The 19,976-nt window shown below is 54.6% G+C and overlaps 3 protein-coding genes, 1 long non-coding RNA gene and 1 other non-coding gene across 15 annotated transcripts in view; 2 read left to right on the top strand and 3 right to left on the bottom strand.

Annotated features, from left to right (window-relative positions):
• CAPN15 (calpain 15) overlaps positions 1-4,623 on the bottom strand; it is a 59,836-nt gene extending 55,213 nt beyond the window's left edge. For 8 of the 11 annotated variants that reach the window (XM_076351005.1, XM_076351014.1, XM_076351008.1 and 5 more), the window contains exon 1: positions 4,390-4,434. The gene's annotated coding sequence lies outside the window, so the exon portion shown is untranslated. Of the gene's footprint in view, positions 1-3,675; positions 3,839-4,389; positions 4,435-4,568 lie in introns of those variants that run through there. The other 3 variants (XM_076351006.1, XM_076351007.1, XM_076351009.1) reach the window with 3 other exon arrangements.
• Positions 4,624-8,644: 4,021 nt separating this feature from the next.
• LOC143166517 (uncharacterized) lies at positions 8,645-9,702 on the bottom strand. The gene is made up of 2 exons (XR_012996417.1): positions 9,422-9,702; positions 8,645-8,864 (listed from the first exon to the last, which is right to left on the bottom strand). It is a non-coding gene; the product is annotated as an uncharacterized LOC143166517 (long non-coding RNA).
• A 1,231-nt stretch (positions 9,703-10,933) lies between these two features.
• NDUFB6 (NADH:ubiquinone oxidoreductase subunit B6) lies at positions 10,934-13,512 on the bottom strand. Its single transcript, XM_076351044.1, has 4 exons — positions 13,296-13,512; positions 13,058-13,150; positions 12,398-12,442; positions 10,934-11,088 (listed from the first exon to the last, which is right to left on the bottom strand). Exons 1-4 carry the CDS (start codon positions 13,473-13,475, stop codon positions 11,020-11,022), a joined length of 387 nt encoding a protein of 128 aa, XP_076207159.1. The 5' UTR covers positions 13,476-13,512; the 3' UTR covers positions 10,934-11,019.
• A 173-nt stretch (positions 13,513-13,685) lies between these two features.
• TRNAK-UUU (transfer RNA lysine (anticodon UUU)) lies at positions 13,686-13,758 on the top strand. The gene has a single exon. It is a non-coding gene; the product is annotated as a tRNA-Lys (tRNA).
• A 110-nt stretch (positions 13,759-13,868) lies between these two features.
• On the top strand, positions 13,869-19,451 carry EEF2KMT (eukaryotic elongation factor 2 lysine methyltransferase). Its single transcript, XM_076350994.1, has 8 exons — positions 13,869-13,946; positions 14,046-14,108; positions 14,800-14,880; positions 15,111-15,212; positions 15,403-15,536; positions 16,391-16,698; positions 18,133-18,282; positions 18,920-19,451. The coding sequence occupies exons 1-8, from the start codon at positions 13,869-13,871 to the stop codon at positions 19,018-19,020; spliced, it is 1,017 nt and encodes a 338-aa protein (XP_076207109.1). The 3' UTR covers positions 19,021-19,451.
• Positions 19,452-19,976: the final 525 nt, after the last annotated feature.

Here is a 19,976-nt window from a genome sequence, read left to right as displayed (position 1 = left end):
AGTTAACTTGTTAACTGGAAAAGCTGTCTGAGAGTTAGCTTCTCTGCAAACCTTTTTGTTACAGGAGCAGAAGGACCTTCTGCTGTCAGAGGAATGCAACACAACGCAAGTTGGGAAGCTGCCTGTGATATCCTCAGTAAACCAAAATCATCTGGGCTGGCGCTGGGAACAAGATGCCGAAGGGGAAACTTCGGTGCCGCAGGAAGTGCCACGTTAGAAATGCGGCTGGGCGATATCGCTGGAGGGGGACGACAGCTTTTTGTTAGGTCTCAGTCTCTATGTTACCAAAGCGAACGTGCATTGATAACCCTGCAGCTTTGGTAAGGGCTGCTAATCCCAGGACTGGGGCGAGACACCAGCTTGGCCTCCCTGACATGGTAATCGCCACCCTCCTCTAATGCTGACGCTGTTCAGGCCCACAGCATTTAGTTAGCGGCCTGGCTTGCCACAAAAGGGGCTGCATTGCAGGAACAGAAAAGCTATTTCTTTTTTATGAACACACATTAGAGTTTACACCATTGGCAAAGTGCAGAGGCATGCATTTGTAGAGGAACAGAGATATGGTTCCAATACTGTTTTTAATGTGCAAGCCTAAAGACTCGGCTTCAGTTTTTAGAAATCAAACTTGATCATCTCAAGCTGGCAAAAATAGCCCCATGTTCCCTCAAGTTATTTTCTTTTCAGCTAGGCAGGGTACAGCACAATAGGAAATATCAGCAGTTATGTACTCAACCTCCAGAAACCCAAAGGGCCAATTCTAGCAACCCACAGCAGCTTTCCAATCCTCCCCGATCTATTTGCCGGAGTTAGACTGAAAAGCATGCTGCCCCCAAGCCATTCAGCAAACTCCACGTCCCACTAATTACATCAATATAAATGTATTATCTTGGCTGTCAAACCTCGGCTGCCTGAACAGGACAACGCTCTGCAATGTAAATGCAGGAAAACAATTGCTCTTTCTGCTGGTGACACATTTCTTCAGATCTTATTTCCTTTCCAGGGCTCCCCCTTCTCCCTTCTGCCCAGGCACCAGGGCAGCAGCATTTTTTCCAGAGCCAGAGGAAACGGCACACAAAAACCCTCCTCATTTTTTAAGCGACCGAACACGAGCAAATTTCGGGAACGCCACCGGCATTTCCTATCAGCCAACCTGAGAGCCACCAACGCACGGGGAAGGGAGCTGCGAAGGCAAGAGTTAAATGTTTCTCGTGCACAGGCAACAGCCCTTCTGCCTCCGTTGGCTTCCTCAGCTGCCATTGCTAAACACAAGGCAAGCGACAACACTTGAAATAGCAACGAGCGTGACAGAAATTCGGTAGTAGCCTGCTCCTCCCTGCCCGGCTCGGTGACGGTGGCCTGGAAAGGGCTGCATACTCAGGCAGGGTCCAACAGCCACTAGCAAGGTTGAGGCAAACGCACGCAGATCCAGGAGGCTTGCGGGGAGCAGGCAGACAGCACGTCTCGCTCTGAAGAGTGGGATTACGACGGAAAATGAGGAGGGAGCCACCGACTCACCTGTCCCACCCGCATAGGCAGCTTTCCCAAGGCTGCACTGTATATGACCTTTCTCAGAGCCCCAGGTTCCAGCAAATCGGCTGTTCACAAGTTTCCTCCCAGCACTGCGTGCTAGGAGAGCGCCATCTCGGCAGGACACTGGGCTCTGACACGTGCTTTCCGCATCAGCCTCCTCTCTCCCTGCCCCCGGGTCTGACCGCAGGCATCCACAGCCCTTCACTCCAGCCTCCTCCTGCTTCGCAAAGGCCCTCACTTGGAGAAACGCCACAGGATCCATTCCTTCCCAGGCCCCTCTGCTCACCGAAAGGGTCAGTACAAACCCAGAAACAAACAAAAGCCTGGCTTCAGACGAAGCGGGGAGATGGGAGGAAAAAGCATTTCTCCCACGCGCATCTCACCTGAGAGCAGATGACGTCCCCGCCAGCGGAGATCAGCACAGCCACGTCCGCGCACGCCGGCCTGGGGGCTGGCTGTGTCTCTCTCTAGGTCTCACGTGCAACCGCTGCAAGCCCGGCAAGCTCCCACAAAACCTCTGGGATGGATGAAAGCAGTGTATTTTCCACAAGATAAAGCCAATGGCGCTCAGCTGGCTGAGGCACCATCAGGGCTCAGGCCACTTCCCTCCCCAAAGCCAGCAGTATTCAGAGCAGAGATAAAGGGACAGCCCAGGAGGGCGGCGGGGTAATCGGTGCATCTCACGAGGGCATCCAGGCCCCTCCACAGGGTCACCCAGCCCTTCCGTTACCGTGAGACAGCTCCGAGTCTGGGCAGGACGCCCGACCTTTTTTTATATGCAGCTTTAGCAGTTTTGGTTTGTTTTTCAATATTTATTCCGATTCAAAAGACATTATGCCTGGCCCACGCCCCGAGTTCCCTTACGCACCAAGTCATCAGGCTAAAGGAGGCTGCTTTCCTTCCTGCCAAAGCAATACGGCTTAGCAAACACAGCAAGTTACATCAAACCTTCAAAGGCCTCTCCAGCCCTCCAACCCCACCCGGGGAAGGGAGCAATGTTGGGTCTTGCCTTCTGCCTTCAACTGTTAAAGCCCTGGACACAAACAGAAGCTGATGCAATTTTAAACGAGTTAATATCCCCACGTACATAAAATCATGGTAATTTGAATCCTGCCTCTCTGACACACGTTATGCTACCGCAGCTCATTCCTCAGGCAGAGCTGAGTCCTGCTCTGGTTCACTCACGAGCACAAGTCAGTCTGTTCGGCAGCGGGTCTCAAGAAACGGCCACGCAAAAGCCACCGGCAGACTTGCAGCGTCGCAGGAGGCCGGTCTGCCACTGGGCAGCCCTCGCACCACAGGTCTGCTCCAGTTTAGGAAAGGTGGCAGCTCGCACAGAGTACAGCCCTGAAGCACAAGTCCCTGCGACTCCCAGGTGACAATGTGCAAAGTACGGCAAGATCTCTGTGTTCAGGTCGACAAGGGCTACAGTCTGGGGTCTGCAGCCTATCTCCATCAGCCAGCGGCTGTGATCTGTACGGCTCATCTCCACCTCGGCTCCCTCTAAACGCATCTCCTGGTCTCCAGTACCTCCTGACCGACCCGCAGCAGCACACCACCATCCGTGCATGAACGCCCCAGGCCACGTACAGTAAGCACTTCTCAGATAACCTTCTGTCCGACCATGAAAAATCACCCATCCGCATCCCGGGCCTGAAGGCCTATGGAGCACTGAGCGCCAGCTGAGATTTCGATCTGAAAAAACGCTTGGAGAAAACAGTATGACATTTCAAACACAACGTGCACATTATTCGATCTCCCGCAACAGCTCACCAGATGACCACCCCAAAACGTTTGCTTCTTGATGCTTGGGAGGGAAGGGATGTACCCCAGAAGCAAGCGCAGGGAGGGGAGAGGAGAGCTGCTCAGAAAATGGAGAGGCTAGCCAGCGTACAGAGCCTTTTCCATCCACTGTAACAGACTTCTGCATCCAGGATCTGGAGGCTGACGTGCTTACAACTGCAGCTGAGCTGACGTGCAGTAAAATCCAGGGGTTTTGATGAGGCATCGGGGCCCAAGCAGCCTTAGGATGCTTCAAAGACCCAAGCATAAGAGCCAGCCAACCGATTCTAAAGGGCAAACTCGCAAAGGCTTTAGAAACTCCGCACAAAACCCTGCTTAGCCCCCAGCAGACGGATTTCTAACCTGGTTAGAAAGAGGTTAGAGTGCAGACCTGAAGGACAGGCGTCCCCGGTTCTCTTGTGGCCTCTGCCGTGGTCCAGCCCCGGAGCCGGCACTCAGCAGTACCGTGCCCGTTAACTGCCTTAAGCGAGGCTTACCTGCCGGAGAGGAGAACCGGGAGGTTCGATCTCCCCGTACCGAGGCCGGAGCGCGCTGCAAGGGCTCGGCGCGGGCAGGTAAGGCATTGAAGCGCGGGGATTCACGAAGCCTCCCCCGTCTCCCCGCCGCTGCTGCACGACTCCCAAGTTCGTTAAAACCCCGCCGGGGCGTGCGGCCGGGCTGAGGTACCCGGAGGGCAGCCGCAACCCTCGGGTCACCTCACAAACCCCGGGTAAGGCACCCCAACAGCCGCAGACCCCCGAGGCGGGATTCCCGGCTCCCCGGCTTGCCCCAGCAGCGGGACCCCGACGCCGGCCCCCTCCCCCCCCCCCCCGCCCTCCAGGCCCGGATCCCGCCGTGCCCCCCCCGGCCAGCCGGGCTCGGGCCCACCGGCAACAGGTGGTGCGGGGCGGCCCGGGGGAGGCCGGGGCCCAGCCGGAGGCTCCGGCCGGGAGAGCGCCGACCCGGCGGCGCTGGTGGGAGCCGCGGCCCGCGGGGCTGCGGCGGGAGGCCCCGGGCGGCCCGTCCCCGCCTCCCCCGCGCTCCCGGAGGCCCCCGCCGCCCCCCGCCGCCGCTTACCTGGGGATGGAGGCGGCGGCGCTGCTGCTCGCGTCCCCCCCCCCGGCCCCGCACTTTCCCCCGGGCAGAGCAACTTCCACCCCCTCCCGCCCGCCGCGGCGCCCGGCCGCTCCGCCGGCGCCTTCCTCCCGCTCCGCCGCCGGCCCGGCCTGCCCCGGAGTCCCCGAGCCCGCCCTTACGCCGCCGCCGTGGCGTAGCGCCCCATCCCGGCCTCCGGGCGCTACGGCGCGGAAACAGCGCAGAGGCCGTCGTGAATAGCGCGGGGGGACTACAAGCCCCGAGAGGCGCCGCGCGGAGGAAGCGGAAGGCGGTGGCCGAGCGGGGCGCGCCGGGAGCGGTGGTTCGGGGCCGGGGGGCGGCCGGCGGGATCGCCCGGCGGGCGAGGGGCCGGCGGGAGCGGGGAAGGGAGGCGGCGAGGCGCGGCCGGTAGCGGGGGCCCTGCGTCGAGGGTGAGGACTACAACTCCCAGGGTGCTTTGCGGCCGCCGGGGGAGAGCACCGCCCCCGGCCGGGGGGGGTCGGTACCGGAGGCGGCGCTTCCCCCAGAGGCTCCGGCGGGGTGCGGGGGGCGTCGGGGCCAGGCCCGGCCCGAGGCCTGCGGGCCCCGGGTCTCCAGCCGCTCGGGGCCTTGAGTACGGGAGGCAGGGCGCACGGTCCCGAGCTCTCACGCGGAGAACACCTCCTCTTCTGAGGCCACGGGAGCCCCCGAGCGCCTCCCATCGCCGCGGGGCGAGCGGTCCCCGTCCGCTCCCAGGGCAGGCGCCAGCGTTAGGAGATGGAGGACGAGGGCTCGGGCGGAGAGACGAGAAGCCTGGGGCTGAGCAAAGCCGGGCTTCCCGGCCTTCCCGCTGCACGGCCAGCCCAGCCGCCTTGGCGGGAGCCGCCGAACGCTGGCTAATTACAGCTCCTAATGACCTGGCGGCACATGAAGCGAACCTGAAACTGGCACGGGGTTGCCTCAGCCCTCCGGGCGATGCGCAGCCACGCTTCAGCTTCGGATCGCGAGGAGCCGTGCCGCCGGGGAGGTGGAGAGCGTGGGTGCTCGGCGGCGGGAGCCTCGACGGCCCTCCCAAAAGCTCTCCCCCGGGAACCGCAGCCCTCGGGTGCTGCCACGCCAGCGCCTGAGGTGCTGCTGCGCTGCCAGGTAGGTGCAGCTGGGGCCTGCTCTTCCATCCCGCTGCACATCTAAATCCCCCCCGCTTCGAGTTCACGGACGTCCCAACCCAGCCCCCTGCCAGACTCGCCCGTTTAAGAAGCACCTTCAAACCCTCCCGCCCCGCTGAGGTGAGAGGTGGGAGCAGTTCGTGCAGCACCTGCTGAGCTCGGGGCGCAGGGGTGCTCCCCTCCCGGAGTCACAAGTGAAAACGGGGAGGGGGATCCCAGATGTGAATCGGCCAAGCCGGTCCGGCACACACAGATGTGAAATAAACGGTCGTCGTTCCAGCAAAAGCAGCGTCGTTCATGCCACCGCGCTTGGAGGGGGGATTAATGGCTGCTAAATGAAAAAGGACAGCTGCTTAATAGGGGAAATGTTATCTTTAGGCTGTTGGACCCTCCCCAAAGGGGACCCGAGGCTTTCTGTGTGGGGAGTTGAGGGGAGCTGTGATAGCAACACGTTCGGGAGACCTGTCAGTCTCCTGTAAAGATGATGCAGGGACCAAAAGCCAAGTGGATAGCTTTCGCTTCTGTTCACCTCTCTGTAAGATGTAACTGCTAGTCGTACCGATGCATTTATTTGTAGACAGATCTTTTCTAGAGGCTGCAGAAGCAGCTCCCCCCTTTGTTCTTCGGGGGTGGACCGAGGAAGAGCAGTCCCCCGCTGCCCTCACTCACAGGCGGGTTTCCTGCACTGGGGAAATGGCAGGGCTCGGTGCTCCCCCCGCGCCCAGCCTGCGCCCGAGGAAAGCACAGGGCAGGTATCCCAGCACACAGCCCTGCATGGGCGTGCGGCATCAGCACCCCAAAACGGTCGGTGGGGCTCCCCCGCCTGTTGTAGGGCAAAACCTATCGGGATCCCCTGGGGAAAGGGTGAAGTCGGGCTTGGAAAGAACCTGCTGGCTACACCACGGCGGCTATTTCGAGCAAGACCTATCGTCATCTAAACTACTGAGCGTTAGCTGTAACGGGAGCTTGGGCGCTCAGCTCACAGGGACACATTTGGACACCATTCAGTGCCTGCACATTGGCATCTTGGGCCACGTGAGGTACCCCAGGGTGTCCGAGACGTCCACGCAAGTCTGCCGCGCGTCACACGAGACCTATTGGATGTCTTCGTCCTTGATATCTTCAACCCGACTGAGTAGCAGGTGGAGACAAGGAAGGATCCTCAAAGCACCTAAAATGTCTCTGCACGCTTATGTCTGGGCAATTGAATTAAGCCCCTTTTGTTATGCCTATGATTATTAACTGAGACATGAGAAGCATAGTACCGAGTGAAGAAAGGAGTGGTGGAGTCACCGCGTACTCGGTGTGGGCTTCAACATCGTATCTACACGGCACGAAAAAACCAGCTGCTGACATCCAGCTCTTCTGGCGTGAGGGGGGAGTTCCTGGCTGAAATTACGTTATCAGCTTGGCCCTCTGTATTTGGAAAATAAACATATAAAACTAATGTTGCCCAGTTACAAAGCGGTTTCAAGTAGTGGATGAATGCCAGCGCGCTCTGTTAGGAGGTCACATGAACTGGGGTTCACATCACCTGATTTTAGATGTATAAACTGAGGCACGTAAATTGTCCTGGCCATCACGTCTTCGTCTATGAGCAATGGAGAAAGACAGAGGGTTCCAGTTATTCCAGGTAAGTTCCTATTTCTGTCAGCGATTATAAAGAGAATCAAACATTCGGCCGACGCAGCAGAGGCATCAATATTTCAGTGGACTGCATTCCTGGAAACGAATGCCTTCGTAGCACTGAAGGCCTCGCTGAGGGCACGGTAAATGTCCTCCACTGCTCTGCCCTGATCAAACCTCGTCATCTTATCACAGAAAGCAATCACACTTTTCAGGCACTGTAACTCCACGATGACCGTTTTCCATCCTCTCCTCCACCTGCCGTGCCTTCTAAAAGGACTCATTCCCTGTTTTTTTCCGGGGGACTGAAGTGAAGCTGGCTGGCCTGCAGCTGCCCCGGTCATCCGATCCTTTTTTGACGATGGTGCAAAACTCGCTTTCCTCCAGTCGCGAAGGCTCTTCCCCAGTCACCACGACTTCTCAAAGCTGACAGCAGCTCTGCAAGAGCATCAGCCGGCTCTCCCAGCGCCCTGGGCTGCAGCCTGTCCGGCCCCGTGGACTTGCACAGTCGAGATCCAAGAAGCAAACGCCGTATGAATCCTCACGGGTTCCGCTGTATGTCAGCGTAGACGCAGGCGCCGAGATGGCTCCGTATCCTCAGCGTCTCCTCCGGTAAACGAGCTTGCCTGGCACTGACCGTGAGCTGGTACGCAAAAGGGTACCCTGCGGGGTGGGAGAAATTGGGAGCTGACCTGGAGCAGACCCAGCTAGCCAAGCACGAAGGATGGCACACCCAGCGCTGACAAGGACGGGGGGATGCACAGGGAGGCTTCTTGGCCGAGTTCTTGCAGCCAGTGCTGGAACCAGCAGCTCCTGCTTAGGGCGCATCGGGCAAGAGAGAGGAAGGGCTAGCATCTTCAACCACTCAGGGATCTTCCAGTCCTTGTTTCCCAAGACACCGAGCTTTTAATGAGTGTTCACCTCCTGCTCAGCCTCCGGTTTACCCTAGCTTGGGACTGGCAAGTGGCTCTTTTCTGGTGCCTGCCTTCAACCTTCTCATCTGCAGCCTGAGGAAGGCGGAGGTCCTGGTGGCTCTGCAAAGAGCTGGACAGAAAGTCACGGCCCAGAGCATATGGTCCATCGCCTATTTGGGAGGAGGTCTCCTTCCGTGTGCCCTTGAGCTGTTGTAACGGAAGGCTTTTTGCAACAAGACACGTGCAAAGAAATATACCTCTTGACTAAATATATAATATATATTATATATACGTGTGTATCTATCACTGATCGGTGGTCCTAGAATTTTTTTAGCTAGTAGGGATCTCAAAAGGAAGTTATGTAGAAGATGTACCTGTGTGTACTCCCCTCGCTCCTGTGTGTACATATGTCTATGGGGGGTGCGTCTGTGTAACACAGAGGACATTTCAGGGAACAATATCGTACGAACACAGAAGAGTGTTGATTTGTCAAGATAATGCATCACCCACATTTAGCGCAAGAGGGAAATAAGACTCAAGGAGCTGGAGAGGTGTGACGGAGGCCCGGAGGCCCCAAGGGAAGACCCACACTGTATTTGCAGAGAAGCACATTCATTGCAGAGTCCAGCACGCTGCCAGCAGTATGGTATCTTCCAACGGGTGGGTGGTCCTCCCGCTCGCCGAGTGCCACGTGCCGTCTTCTTCAGTGGGACCGGCGAGGCGGTGCTGATGAATGCTCCCGCCGGGACTGTGCCGGGACATGTTCCGTGTCCTGTATTATCTTTTTTGGTGAGGTTGTGACAGTCAAACCCCTCCCTGATTGAGGGAGGGAGATCCATTCCCTCTACCCAGGGAGGGTTATCTGTTCCAAAATGCCCAGGCGAGCCCAGGGCCCCACACCGGGGCTCTACAAGCCGACCCGCACCGGTCCTTGAGACTTGGGACTCAGTCTGTGGCCTAGAACAGCCACCTGGGCCCCAAACCTAGGGACGTGGGGGATCAGGGGTGGCTCTGGGGGTGCTAGATCTGTGGGGATGTCCGTGGGACTCTGGGGGTACTACCCTGTAGTCCTGGGGGGGGGTCTCTCACTAGAGGGGGAGAGGTGTCAGGGCTCCCTTGGGGGAATCTGGGAGCCCTGGGGGTATCAGGCATCCCCATGGGTGTGGGGGTGTCCTAAGGAGATGTCAGGGTCCCCAGACCCTCGCAAGCCTTGCAGAAGCATGCAGGGGGACCTTGCAGATGTGGGGCACCCCAACCAGTCCCTCATTAGCGGGGTGGGGGGGTGTCAGGGGACCCCAGGGAGGTGGGGCATCCCCAGCGGTCACTCACCGGCGGGGCGGTGGGCTGGGTGCTATCCTTGGGGCACGGCGTGTGCAGGCGGGGGCCGGGGGAAGCCTCCTTGTCTGCGGCATCATCGGCGTCGGCCAGGCTGAGCAGCAGCAAGTTGGTGCAGGCCAAGGTTCGCTTCAGGCTGCAGCAGTTTGAGGGAGGAGAACTCCTGGGGAACTCCGCACTGGGGGGACTGACACACCGTGGGGCAGAGGTAGTGACAGGGACCCCCGTGGCCATGGGGCAGCGACCCCTATGGCCATGGGAAGGAAGAACAGGTCTCAGCCCCCCTGCAGCCCCCACAACCCCTCTACTAGCCCCACTGCCCCCCTATTGCCACTGATAACCCTCAACAGCCCCCATTAACTCCCCAGTCTCCCCCTTGATTCTCTACCTTCCCCGGTGCCCCCCAACAGCCCCTGCTGACTCTCTAGCCCCCCCCAGGGACCCTCGAGCTTCCCCAGTGCCCCCCTCCAGAGCCTCCCAGTGACGACCCACAGGATCCTACTGCCGTCTCACAGCCCACCACTGGGCCCCTCCGCTTTGTTCCCCAGTTGCCGTCCCACCCCGAGCTGCCTTTTACCCGAGGAAAGAGACGGCCGCGGGCTTGGTGAGGGCCTGGGGGGCACCCAGCAGGGGCCTGGGGGCTGCGGGCTGAGCATGGGTGCCCGACGTGGGGTCCATAGCCTCCCTGATCTCCTTCGACTGCAGGAGGGTTTTCACCCCTGCGTTGGCCATGGCCCTGCTGGTGCTGGTCCGTACTGGAGGGGTTACGAGAGGTCTGGCTGCCCCCAGGGACAGCAGGGGGGCTCCTGCCTGTCACCTTGACCTCACAAACACTGGCGGTACTGGTCACACGTGGTTCCATGAGGTCATGAGGGGCTTCTGTCCCAGCCCCTCCCCTTATGTGCCTCAGCTTACCCTTTGGATTGCTGGTTTAGTCATTTCTATCCCCAAAGTAGCCACCAAAATACTTGCAGATTTAGCACTCGATTAGGGGCCAGTCTTCCCCAGTACGAAGTGCCGCGGGTACGTGGGGCCAGTGCGGGCAGGGAGACTCCAACTCAGAAAGGGCAAAGGGTAAAGAATAAAGAATTTTTGGCAGCAGCGCCACTTCTGCTACCCTCTCTTGGCAGAGAAGTGGGATGACGCAGGTGGAAGCTTAATTTTCACTGGAAGCCTCTGTCAGAACTGGTTGGTAGAAAAGGGCTTGCTAGACTGGCACAGAGGACCGCCGTTGTGCGCGTGTGCAGGAGCTCGCCGCGACACCCGTCCTTTGAGCAGACTGTTCCACAGTCCCCCGGGATCTATAGCATCTCTCCTGTTACTATAAGGCCCACGTTGTCCTGCCGCCAGATCTCGGCAGGTCAGAGAAAAAGTTCAGGAAAGGGGGTCGGAGATCACCGGGGCTTAGCAACGACGCTCAATGAAGGCAAAAGAGAAACTCCCGTATGAGTAGCAACTGAACAAATTGGACTAAGGAGAAAGTAAATGACAGAAAAGCTGAGGCAATGCGGAATAAAGACTCTTTTATAGAAGAGAGAAAGCAGCTGCAGTGCTCGCCTTGTTCGCTGAAGGAGGAAATCAGCCTGTAGCCATCAGTGGTGCTCATCGGGTTCTTCTTTCAGGGGTGGAATAATTTCTCCCGTCTCTAAAATTCTGTCCCCCTGACGGAACGAGAGAGGATGGTGAGTGTTTTCTCCTACGCCCAGCCTCTCCCTTCACACAGCACAGTCTCTCAACTAAGCTGCAGCTGTCCCCACTTCCAGACAAAAAAAAAATCTTAGTACAACTTACTCAGACCACCCTCAATTCACTCAGCATTCCCCAGGACACTGAAATAACATCACAGCCAAATTACCTGAAATCTGTACTTGCTTCACCCCTTTCTTTTCAGCTACAGAACCGGAGCCAAACATTTCGAGACTGTATTGTTTTAAAAAATGCATATGGGACTTACAGCGCTGCGTAACCACCTTCGCCACAGCACGGCTGTGAGGGAGTCTCCAAACCCACGGCCTTGCAGCCCAGGAGGAGCTACGTAATCCCTCAGAAATCAACCTGATGCCCAGCTGCTGTTTGTTACAGCTTCAGGGACCGTCTTGGCCTGCTGAGCTGACCTAACCTGGGCGAGTAATCAGGCTGAAGTCAGAGGCCCACGGCTTGACCTTCGGTATGTCGCTGTGTAGTTGTCAGGGATGGAGCTTTATTTTATTTCAGATAAGGCACAATTAGGCAGATTTTATGCAAAAAAACCGTGCAACTGGCAGAAATAGCAAAGCTAAACTTATACGAGAATATCTGCCCACCGACTCGCTACACCAAGCAACGAGCAATGTCTTGGAGCAGTCCGAAAACCGGTAAAGACCAAACAATCCGACACTCTCCACATCGCAACCCTAAGCCCAAGCTGAGGGTGGCATGACCCTCTCTCTCTGGGGACACCTGAGCCTGGGGGACCTTCAGGGGCGCCCGGGACCAAGCTCGTGCGGCCAGAACCGACACGCTCAGCGCCGAACCCCTCCCGACTCCTGACAATCGCCGCTCCTGTCAGCGAGAAGCAGAACCGCTCCTCGCTGTCATTCCACGCGTTAATAATCACGCTTTCACAGAGGCTCTGAACACCCAAACCCCTCCGCAAAGATGCCGTTACTGCGCAGTAACTAACGCTCCCATTCCCGTACGGGAACGTTTGTGTTTTCCGCCCAGGAGGGGCGGCGCTGTCAGCCAGGTACTCGGAAGTTTGCTGCTACGGAGGGAGGTACCGCTGAAACAGGGACTGTCTGCCCCGAGGACAAGATGAAAACTGCTCAGAAATACTGTGCTGCTCCAGGGCAGCCTGCCCTCAGTATCAAGCTCATCCTTCTAGAGATCCTCCCTGCACGGCTACTGCACAGACCTGTACTTCTCCCCAAGTCACCCCTTTTCGGCCTGTTTTACCAAGCTGGAAGATAAAACAAGTATTAATAGACTTACTGGGAATACCCGTGGATTTGACATAACAACACCGTGCGGCATTTTCTGGAAGGGGAGAGAAGAGGAGGAGGGGGTAAGGAAAAAGGAGCGTTACCCAGGTGAAGCATAAAGGATTTCCAAAACAGGGACATCAACCCTTCTAAAACACAAGCTCTACTGAGTACAAGGCTCGTTAGGCCGGGCACTTTCTGCCAGTTAAAGAAATACCTCAGGCTAATAAAATTACGCCTCCCAGGCAAGACTAGACTGTAGAAGCAGGCGGTCTGTCCCACCGTCAGCTGCCCTTCCCCACACCAGCAGCTGCAGCCTGGTTATCCCCAGGGTCACTGTTCCTCCGGGAAGGCAACAATTAAGACACAGCTTTCCGGCTCGCAGGAGGCAGCCCGGTCAAAGCTGGTCGCTACCAGAAGAGATCGCAAAAAATATATATATATTTGTGCCACCCAAGGAAGGAAAAACAAGCGGCGAACAGGCCACGGGAAGTCACCTTACCCGGCGGCAGCCGCTTAACCAGCGCGTCCGCACGACCCCTTACACGACTGCTCGTCGCGTCGGCCCCCCTCTCTAGGGCAGAGCTTCCTCCGGGGTTTAACACGGACGTCCCCCGCTCCCCCTGAACCCCCTTTTCCTTCGGAGGCCGCACAGAGGGGCCGCACGCACCATGACGTGGTACTTCAGGTAGTAGAGGATGATCCAGGCGGGGACCAGGACCCGCGTCAGGACATAGCCGCCGGTCTCGCAGACCTTGAACACCTGCGGGGCACAGGGACGCGCGTCAGGCCCGGGGGGGGGGGGGGCGCCAGGCCCGGGGGCGTCAGGCCCGGGGGGGGGGCGCCCGGCCCGGGGGCGCCAGGCCCGGGGCGGCGGGGCCAGGCCCGCGTCCCGTCCCCCCGCTCACCTGGTGCCGCCAGAGCCCCCCGGGCTGCAGGAAGCGCTCCCAGAAGGCGGCCACGGGCCCCAGCCGCCGCGGCGGCAGGACGGGCTCCCGCTCGCTCAGCTCCTGGTCCCGCAGCCAGCGGCGCCGCAGGGCGCGGAGCTGCTGCAGCCGCAGCTTCTCGTCCTCGCTGTAGCCGCCCATGGCGGCCCCGGCCCCGGCCCCGGCCCCGGCCTGGCCCGGCTCTGCGCGGCGGAGCGGGCGCCGTGTCCTTCGCCGCGGCGCGCGGCGGTGACGCCCTCGGGGCGCGCACCGAGGCGTCATCACGGCGCGCAAGGGCGGGCACGAGAGCAGGCCGAGCCCGGCGGGTGCGTGAGGGGCGGGGGGGGAGGGGCTGGGCGGTGCCCCCTGCGGGCCTGGATAGCTCAGCCGGGAGAGCATCAGACTTTTAATCTGAGGGTCCAGGGTTCGAGCCCCTGTTCAGGCGGGAGCCGCCTTCTTTCTTGGCGGCTCCTCCTCTGCCGCCCCGCCCCGCGGCGGCCGTCAGGCGAGGCCGGGGACGCGCGGCCTAGCTGCGGGGGGGGAGGGGGGGGAGCCATGGCCGAGCCGGGGCTGGGGCTCCGCTTCCAGCGCCGCTTCCTGGCGGCCCGGCAGCTCCGCTCCTTCCCCTGGCCGGTACGGCGGGGAGCGGGCGGCCGCCCTCGGCTGGTGGCCTCCGGCGGGGAGGGGAGGGGAGCGGAGCGGGAAGCCTCGGCTTTGTTTCCCCTGTTTTAGGAACTTGAAGAAAACCTACGGACTTCGCCGGGCTCCTCCCTGCTGGTGGATATCCTGCAGAAGGTGAGGTGGGGTGAGGTGGTGTCAGGGCCGTACCCCCGGCAGCGGGCCCGGGCTGCCGCGAGCGCGCGAGGCCGCCTCGCGGGACCAAAGCGATTGCATCCCTGTAACGGGTTTTGCTCACGGTTACAAAGGTTTTGTGTCACAGGCTTTCTTTGGGCCCAGCACAAGAGCGGATTTCCGTCTCTTCCTGTTATTTAGCTGTTCTTGGCATCAAAATTAAGCCCCGCGTGCCGGAGCACAGACGTCTTTAATGCCACAAGCAAGGCAGCCCAGCTGGCCCTGCACCCGGGCGGTCACGGAGGAGGTGATCCAAGGCAGCGTGGGATCCAGCAGCCCTTGTAGCGCTTAAACTTTGCATGGGGACAGGAGAGCGCAGATAAGGCAGCAAACCGAAAAAGAGAGAAGAGAAAAGCAAAATAATTGGACTCTCTTTCCACTCAGTTTTGCTATTTATTTTCTGAAAAGTGAAAAACGCATTTGCTGCCGCAGATCTGTAAGCTAACAAACGGATCAGAAGTCACCAAATTTCATTTTCTGGCTCAGCATCGCTTCTTTTAGCTACAGACTGAATCGCAATGCATTTCATGACACAAAGAGCCAGTTAACGGCTCCCGTGTCTTCCTCCGGCCCCTTACTGCCTTTCATAAAATCTTCACTTGCTAACTGGCTTCAATTGCTGTTCTTGTTCTAGACCGTTCTCCACCCGCTGTGTGTAAAATATCCCCCTTCCACCAAGTACAGAAGATGCTTTCTGACCGAACTCATCAAAAAGGTAGTGCTTGCTTTTCATGTTGGTTGCAACTCTTTTTTTTTTTTTCCCCCCTTGAAAATATGCCAGTTTTACATTATGGGCCAAGCTGAATTATTTGTATTAACAAAAAATAGCATTCAGTGTAAATACTGTGGCCAATGATGTATTAAACTGGTACTTAACGCGTGTACGTTTTCTGTTTCACGACAAACAATTTGATACCTGCCGCTGCCCTGTTCTCTTTCGCACAGCATGAATCCACAGCAGCTGAACCCCTGGATGAACTGTACGATACACTGGCAGGTATTTTAAATGAAGAAGAATCTACTCACTGTTACAAAAACTACTTACTGGTAAGAACCAGCGCTGCGTTGTTATAAATCACTTTTAATCATCTGAGCTAAGCGATAATTGGCTTTAGAAGTAGCCCCCCAGAAACCCGAAGCGCTTCCTACCTTTTATCCAGGTGCTCATACCGATTGTAAACTGTGAAATCCATTGTCTGTGCTGATCCCTCCCTCTCTTCACGTGTGTGTCCTCCAGCCCACGGGAGAGCCTGTTACCCTTTCCGAGAGCGTAGCGATTATCTCTGGAGGAACCACGGGGCTCGTCACGTGGGACGCTGCTCTTCATCTCGCTGAATGGGCAATAGAGAACTCTACGGTTTTCAGTAACAGGTAACGACAGCAGCACGGACGGAAAGATGGGGAAAGAAGCCAAGGTATTTCCGTTCGTATCGTGAGCGAGCTATGCAGCTGTAATTTAATAATATACAGTATTTACCCCCCCAAATAACTGAAATGACTACACCCTTTTGCTACTGGCAACTGCTGCTCTTGTCTGCTCTGCAACAGTCAAACTTTAACCCAGGAGAGGACCTTGTAGTTATTTTAAGACAGGTTTTAGGATCAAAACCATTACACCACGCAGTCAGACATGCTCTGTAAAGTAGGCTGTTAAACTTCAGCTACCCCGCTGTCTAGCCAGTACCTTTACCTAGCGCGCTTCACTATGACGGGACTCATCTCACCTAATTTTTGATGTGAGCACACCTAACTCCATAGTCTAGACGTTGTTTATAAGCAGTCGAGAGGAATAAGCACTTTTGGGGAAAGATTCAGCTAAGTTGATTTTAAATATCGACCTCGCAAGGAAAGGAACTGTGCTGCTGAAGCGTCTGTTTCTCTCCACTGACTATGAAAAGAACTGGACAACCAGTTTAGGTGGAGACGACCATGCTGCAGAAGCCTAAAAGCAGGTGGAATATATCTCTCCCCAGCAGTGAAAATGCTTTTTACCACACACAGCAGCAGTATTTCAAGTACTTCATTTTTATGCTTGTAATTGCATCTTCAGTGTTTACCAACTCTTACCAGTTATTTGAAACAAAGATTAGATTGTAGATGGTTTACTCAAAAATTATTGAAATAATATGTAACTGATTTTACCTTTAGATACACTTAGAATGTTTGGATTTCCTAACTCAATTTAGAGTCCTAATAAGTACTTTTTTTACTCCGTTACCCTTCAGGACAGTCTTGGAACTAGGAAGTGGGATCGGCTTCACTGGAATTGCAATCTGTAAAACCTGCAGTCCCAAGACATACATATTTAGTGACTGCCACCCCCGTGTTCTCAGGGAGCTGACAGAAAACATCCGTTTGAATGGCTTTGTCTTGGAGCCGGACACTACTTGTCATATCCAAACGGAGTCCCAAGGCCAGGAGGCAGAAGCAAGGAATTGCCAAACCCCAAAACTAATCGTTGCAGAACTTGACTGGGGCTCAGTTACAGAAAAACAACTGTTGGATCTTCAGCCCGACGTCATCGTTGCAGCAGGTGCTTTACACTTCCGATTATGCCTCGCTGCGTGCTGTCGTGCAGGAACAAGCAGGTTAGAGAGAGAAACGCAAAGGTAGTTGTGGGTGGGATTCATTCAGCCCTACTCCAGTTAACCGTACCTGGAAGCGTGTGACAGATCTTCTCCCCGCTCGTTTCGCCATTCCGTCTTTTTCAGATACTCGGCAGTTGTTTACGTAAGACTGAAAAGTAAATTATTTTTCCCTTCCGTATTTTTTTAAAAAGTCCAGAAAGAGAAGATGATAAATCTGCCACTTTCAAGAGCCCCATCAATAACTGGCAGTCTTGGCATTCTCTTGACGGATAACACATATTTTAAAAGAAAGTAGCTTTTTTGGAACTTGCCTATGTAGAAATCTGGAGGGAGTTTATAAAAATCTAATAATGTAAAATCTAGCAATAGTAAGATCTTGTAGCTGTAGCTACAGGATTTTACTCCCGATTTGGGGCTTTGCAAAGCAAAAATTACTTAAGAATTTAGGTGAAAAAAATGACAAAATATACTGCCTTTGTCATTGAAGTATCACATGATGCATTAAATATGTGACTTCTGTAAAACGAAGTCACTGCATGTCCGTTACCTAATGCCAACCATACTCTTCAGAGAATGCACAAGCCAGCCCAAGCTGGACTCGTGAAGGCGAGGCAGTTCAAAACCGAAGGCGATTTGTGTGTGTCCACTATCTGCTGTTACTAGTTACCGCAGGACGTTCCCTTATTACACTGCATCAAGAGTAACTGGGGTGTCTGTCACTGGAACGCGTACGCGCCTCGGCACTTCTGTGTAGTAAACCACCACCTCTTGAACATCAGCCCTGAACACGAGGCCGAGACATTCCAGACTCGACGGTTGGACTCGATGATCTTAGAGGTCTTTTCCAACCTCAGTGATTCTATGATTCTATTCTATGAACAGACTCACAGTGCTGATGAGTAAGGCTGACATTTTGTACCCCTTAGCGATCAGTTTTACCTTCGTCGCTATTTCTGCTGTCGAGGAAACTATTCAAGGTGAAAACTACTGCAGGTCCAGTCAAGTCTTTTGCAATCAGCCTCTAAAATACAGATTTTTGAACAATGCGGTTTCGTTCTGCTAAGGACAGTCGTAACAGGGAGTACCAGTGCTCAATGTTTTTGCTGTCTCCCTTAAGATGGGCTTAAATACAGTATCTGACAATCCGTTTACAAAAAGGAGCACGGATTTTTAGTGATTTTGGACCAATGTTAGAGATGAGGGCAACTTGACATAGCACGTAAAATAGAGGCATTTTCTAAGATCTCTTCTTGGGAATTTTTAACCCTGAATACAAAAAACATTCTCCTGCAAGGCATTTTACGGGTTTTTTTTTGTAGTTTTCATTCTGCTTTTTGCTCAATTCTCAATAAATATTGAATGTTTTCCTTTTTGTGCAGATGTGGTATACGATCCAGAGATAATTTTAGCCCTTATTGGTATGCTACAAAAACTCTCCACTTTCAGAGCAGATAGAAAACGTCCCGAGGTCTACATTGCTTTCACAATTCGTAATCCAGACACGTATCACTTGTTCCAGACTGAACTTGGTAGGTCACTTTTTCATGAAGTGTATCAATAGTTACGGCCTTTCCCCATTACTTAATCTGTAGTAGAGATGAACAGGAGCGTTTTTTGGTGATGGGTATTGTCCAAGAGTGAGATTCTTATCCTAGAGCTGGATTTAAGAGCGGTCTGCCTGAGAGCAGTAACTTTTCCACATGGATTTGATCAGGAGATTGGAACTTGGCTCTTTGCTACATCCCGTCTATCACAACTCACATCTGTTAGCGCCAGCTTGAGATGAACTGCAAGCGTGGTGGCAACAGGAAACTAAAAAAGGGTTAAGCTTGAAGGAGGAAAACCATCTGTGCTGCGCTGTCACAGTGATAACATTCAAGATAAAAAAAATAGGGATTTTTGATTTTTCTTCATATACTCTTCAAAAGCCTGTCTTTTGCAGTCTACTAGCTGTACAGCTGGTCTGCAGCAATTGGTTGATTCCCAGAATTATGCTGAGTGCATAGCAGCAGCACTACTGTTCATTTTTAAAAATACATACTACAGGCATTGCCTGTAGCTTGCTTTAACAGCATGCTAACGATCTCTTCTGACAGAACTCAACATGCAACTTTTGCTCTTCATTTTATGAAGCAGAAATGTGATTCCCAGTGTTTCTCTTTACAGGTAAAGTTGGGATCGGATGGCAGATTATTCCAGCCCACAGCAACGGTATTTTCCTCTATGACGTGCAGCCAAACGTAACTATTCTACAGCTATTTATATAGTCTTGGCAAATATGACATACTTAGAATTTTCAACAGGAGCGATCTCATCCTTGCAACAGGATTATCTTGAATTCTAGAAACGTACATGAGAGGCACTGAGGATACAGCTATATGCACGGACTGTTGTCAAAGTGAGTTACCTTTCTTCCTGTAATTGTCAGCATGCACGCAAGCAAGCTGCTGCCCCTGAGAAGTATCTGTGAACCTCAGGCAACAGAAGGAAAAAAAAAAAAAGCCCTAATCGTACTGCGCTGCGATTCTGTAGAAGGCAACAGAATTGAACTGGTTTGTTTGGGTTTTTTTTCCCCAAACTGTGTTTTGATTTGTAAATAATGGAGGCACATCTGCAGGATCACAGGGTGAGCATCTCACACTGACAAGGGAGCAAAACAACGTTTCATAGTAATAAACACTCTTTAATATTAAAACCAGCTGTAATTGTCTACTCTGCTTTTTTATACTTGTATATACTCACATACTTGCAGTAGGGGTCATCTTAAAAATGAGTAATACCTACAGTGAACGTAGTAGATAACGTCACAAGCTTACACGATGCTGTAAGGGGAGGTAATGGACTCTGCTGTAAGTCAGGTGCATCTTCACTCTGGAGCGATGACAAAAATCAGAACTTGATTTACACTTCTCTCACGTAAGGACGGTCACTTTCACAACTAGCTATTGGGAAGCCATCCTCTCAGGCCGGCCAGAAAAACAAAAAAAGAATCGTACTCTCTAGCAATGCTCTACGCGTACTGCGAGGAGGAAGAACTGAGCTCACCTTCTTTCAAACTTTCCGTAATCCATGAATCATGTTCCTGTTGGACAGTATCGGTCCCGAAGCGCAAAATCAAATGTGCTGCTCTTTCTCCTCTTTTGACTTCCTTTTCTGTACCCTGTTTTAAAAGCTACTTAAAAGAAAATGAACAAATACTTCAGCCTCCTCCTCCTTCTGTAGT

This window comes from Aptenodytes patagonicus, chromosome 13, assembly GCF_965638725.1.
Source record: "Aptenodytes patagonicus chromosome 13, bAptPat1.pri.cur, whole genome shotgun sequence".
Lineage (NCBI taxonomy): Eukaryota > Metazoa > Chordata > Aves > Sphenisciformes > Spheniscidae > Aptenodytes > Aptenodytes patagonicus.
Note: the sequence above shows the minus strand (reverse complement) of the source record. Positions and strands in the feature narration are given on the sequence as shown.